The 2,652-nt window shown below is 42.5% G+C and overlaps 1 protein-coding gene across 1 annotated transcript; it reads right to left on the bottom strand.

The window, feature by feature from the left end:
- Positions 1–669, bottom strand: LOC144956242 (uncharacterized). The gene has a single exon (XM_078886711.1). It carries the CDS (start codon positions 667–669, stop codon positions 1–3), a length of 669 nt encoding a protein of 222 aa, XP_078742837.1.
- Between the last annotated feature and the right edge of the window lie 1,983 nt (positions 670–2,652).

The following is a 2,652-nucleotide window of genomic DNA, read 5'->3' as shown; positions in this document are numbered from 1 at the left end:
TTATGTGGTCGTTTTTAAGTCCGTCTTTAAAGCTTCTGCGGGAATGTTGTCTGGCCCAGCTGCCTTGCCATTCTTCAATAGTTTGATGGCGTTCCTGATCTCCTCTTTAGTCGGGTGTCTACAGTTGATGTCAAGGTCTGTATCAGCTGGGTTGATATTTGGGGCGTTCGACGGAGCTGGTCTGTTCAGAAGCTCTTCAAAGTGAAGAGCCCATCTATTTAGTTGCTGTTCCTTTCCCAGGATGGTGTTTCCTTCTTTGTCTTTGACTGGTCGCTCGGGCCTGTTGCTTTTCCCCGACAGTTTCTTTGATATGTCATTCAACTGTTTCATGTTGTTGCTGGCTGCTGCTTTCTCTGCTTCTTCCGCCAGGCTGTCAATGTATTCGCGCTTATCTGTTCTTGCACTCCTCTTAACTTCTCTGTTGGCTTTTGTGAAGTCTTTCTGTGCTTTTGCCTGTGTGGCTCTAGTCCGGCAATTGTTTATGACTGCTTTCTTTTGCTTCCTTGTCTGGATCTTTTGCAGTGTTTTGGCTGAAATCCATTCCTGATGGTGGTGTCTCATCGGCCCAAGCACTTCCTGACAGGTTGTCTTGTGTCCTTCTTTCACTTTCTGCCAATCATCTTCCACACTGCTCTCATCCAAAAACTGATCTTTTAATACTTTATGCATATTGGTGAGAGTCAGGCTGAATTTTCCTCGGGTATCTGGATCTTTCAACAAATTGACATTCTACTTCTCTCTTTTCGTTGCGTCCATCCAATTTCTCTTCAGTTTTAATTTTAGCCTTGCTACAACCAGGTGGTGGTCCGATGCAACGTCTGCTCCTCTTTTCACCCGTACATCCATTAGGGACCTTCTGAATTTCTTAGCTATGCAGATGTGGTCAATCTGGTTTTTGGTAACAAGGTCGGGTGATACCCATGTAGCCTTATGTATTCCTCTGTGGGGGAAAGTGCTACCTCCAATGATCAGGTTATTCATAGCACAGAAGTCTGCAAATTTCTCCCCATTCTCGTTCATTACTCCCAGTCCATGTTTTCCCATCACTTCCTCGAACCCTGTATTATCTGTTCCTATCTTTGCGTTTATGTCACCCATGAGAATGTTCACATCTTACTCTGGATACTTGGCCAGGACATTCTGCAATCTGTTGTAAAACCTGTCTTTTACCTCTTCGTCATGTTCATTTGTTGGTGTATAACACTGTATTATATTCATTGTGATCTTCTTCACTTTTGTTCTGAAGGAAGCTCGATAATTCGCGGTCCGTGTGCTTCCCATCCCATCAGGGCCTGCTGGGCAGATTTTGACAGCATGAGTGCCACACCTTCTGTGTGTGGAGCGTTCTCTTCTTCGTGCCCGGAATACAGTAAGAGCTCTCCTGTGATCAGTTTCTTCTGCCCTGACTGGGTCCAACGGGTCTCATTGATTCCAAGCAGTGTGAGGTTGTAGCTTTTCATCTCTGCTGCGACTTGGTTGGTTTTTTCCGTCTCATACATGGTCCCCACATTCCATGTTTCGACGTTGATGGTTCTGGTCGAGAGAAGGAAGGTCGGCCTTGTGGCTTCCTCTCGGCTTTCACTGCAAAGCGTCATGTGATGCAAAGACCCTTCCTCTCCCAGAACAGTAGTAATTGGGTTTTCTTTCGTCGACGTTTCTGTAGCGGCTTGTGTTTTCCAGGATGGAGTTGCTGGCCCTACGCCTAACGCTCTTCCTTTCTCATCCGGGCTTGGGACCGGCAATGGCGGAGTTAAGGTCATATCAGCGGCAGTAAAAAGGAAGAAAATGGGATCTAGTAAAAAGTTCTAGAATTACAATTAAAGTACCCAAGAAAAAGGAAGAACACGCTATCAGTGTACTTTTTTTTGAGATTATCTAAATGTTTCATCCTGACACAAGCACAGGCCCCCTAGTGATGATAATGACAATTTGTCAAAAAGGAGGAAAATCTACCGGCCCGTCAGTCAAGCCCAAATCTAATGCAAATATAACATAGCTATTCATAGATATTTAATATTATAGTCCTAAAGTTAAATAAATAAATTAATTAGATAGATGGGCGGACAGACAGACAGACAGACAGATAGATAGATAGATAGATAGATAGATAGATAGATAGATAGATAGATAGATAGATAGATAGATAGATAGATAGATAGATAGATAGATGAATAGATAGATGCATAAATGGATGGATGGATGAATAGATAAATACATAGATAGATAGATAGATAGATAGATAGTTAGACAGATAGATAGATAAATTGATAGATAAACAGATAAATATATAGATAGATGGTTGGATAGATTGATGGAAAGATGGATAGCGATATAGATAAATATGTATATATATTATATATATAATATATATATATATATATATATATATATAGGAGAGAGAGAGAGAGAGAGAGAGAGAGAGAGAGAGAGGGAGAGAGAGAGAGAGAGAGTGATGGATATGGAGAGGGAGGGAGAGAGAGAGAGAGACAGAGAGAGAGAGACAGAGAGAGAGAGAGAGGGTGTGTGTGTGTGGGGGGGGGGGGGGGGGGGGGGTTAGTTTCATAACTCCATATATGAATACATGCAAGTAGGCGAATAAGTCAGCCTCAGACATTCTGTGTAAAACAGTGAGTAATACTCATGCCCTGTGAC

The sequence above is a fragment of the Berghia stephanieae genome, chromosome 1, assembly GCF_034508935.2.
Source record: "Berghia stephanieae isolate SIO BIC M18660-M18661 chromosome 1, UCSD_Bste_1.3, whole genome shotgun sequence".
NCBI lineage: Eukaryota > Metazoa > Mollusca > Gastropoda > Nudibranchia > Aeolidiidae > Berghia > Berghia stephanieae.
The sequence above is the reverse complement of the archived record's forward strand: the minus strand, read 5'-3'. Positions and strand labels throughout refer to the sequence as shown.

Coding starts and splice junctions, on each gene's coding strand:
- LOC144956242 (XM_078886711.1), bottom strand. CDS start 669: ATGCATAAAGTATTAAAAGATCAGTTTTTGGATGAGAGCAGTGTGGAA.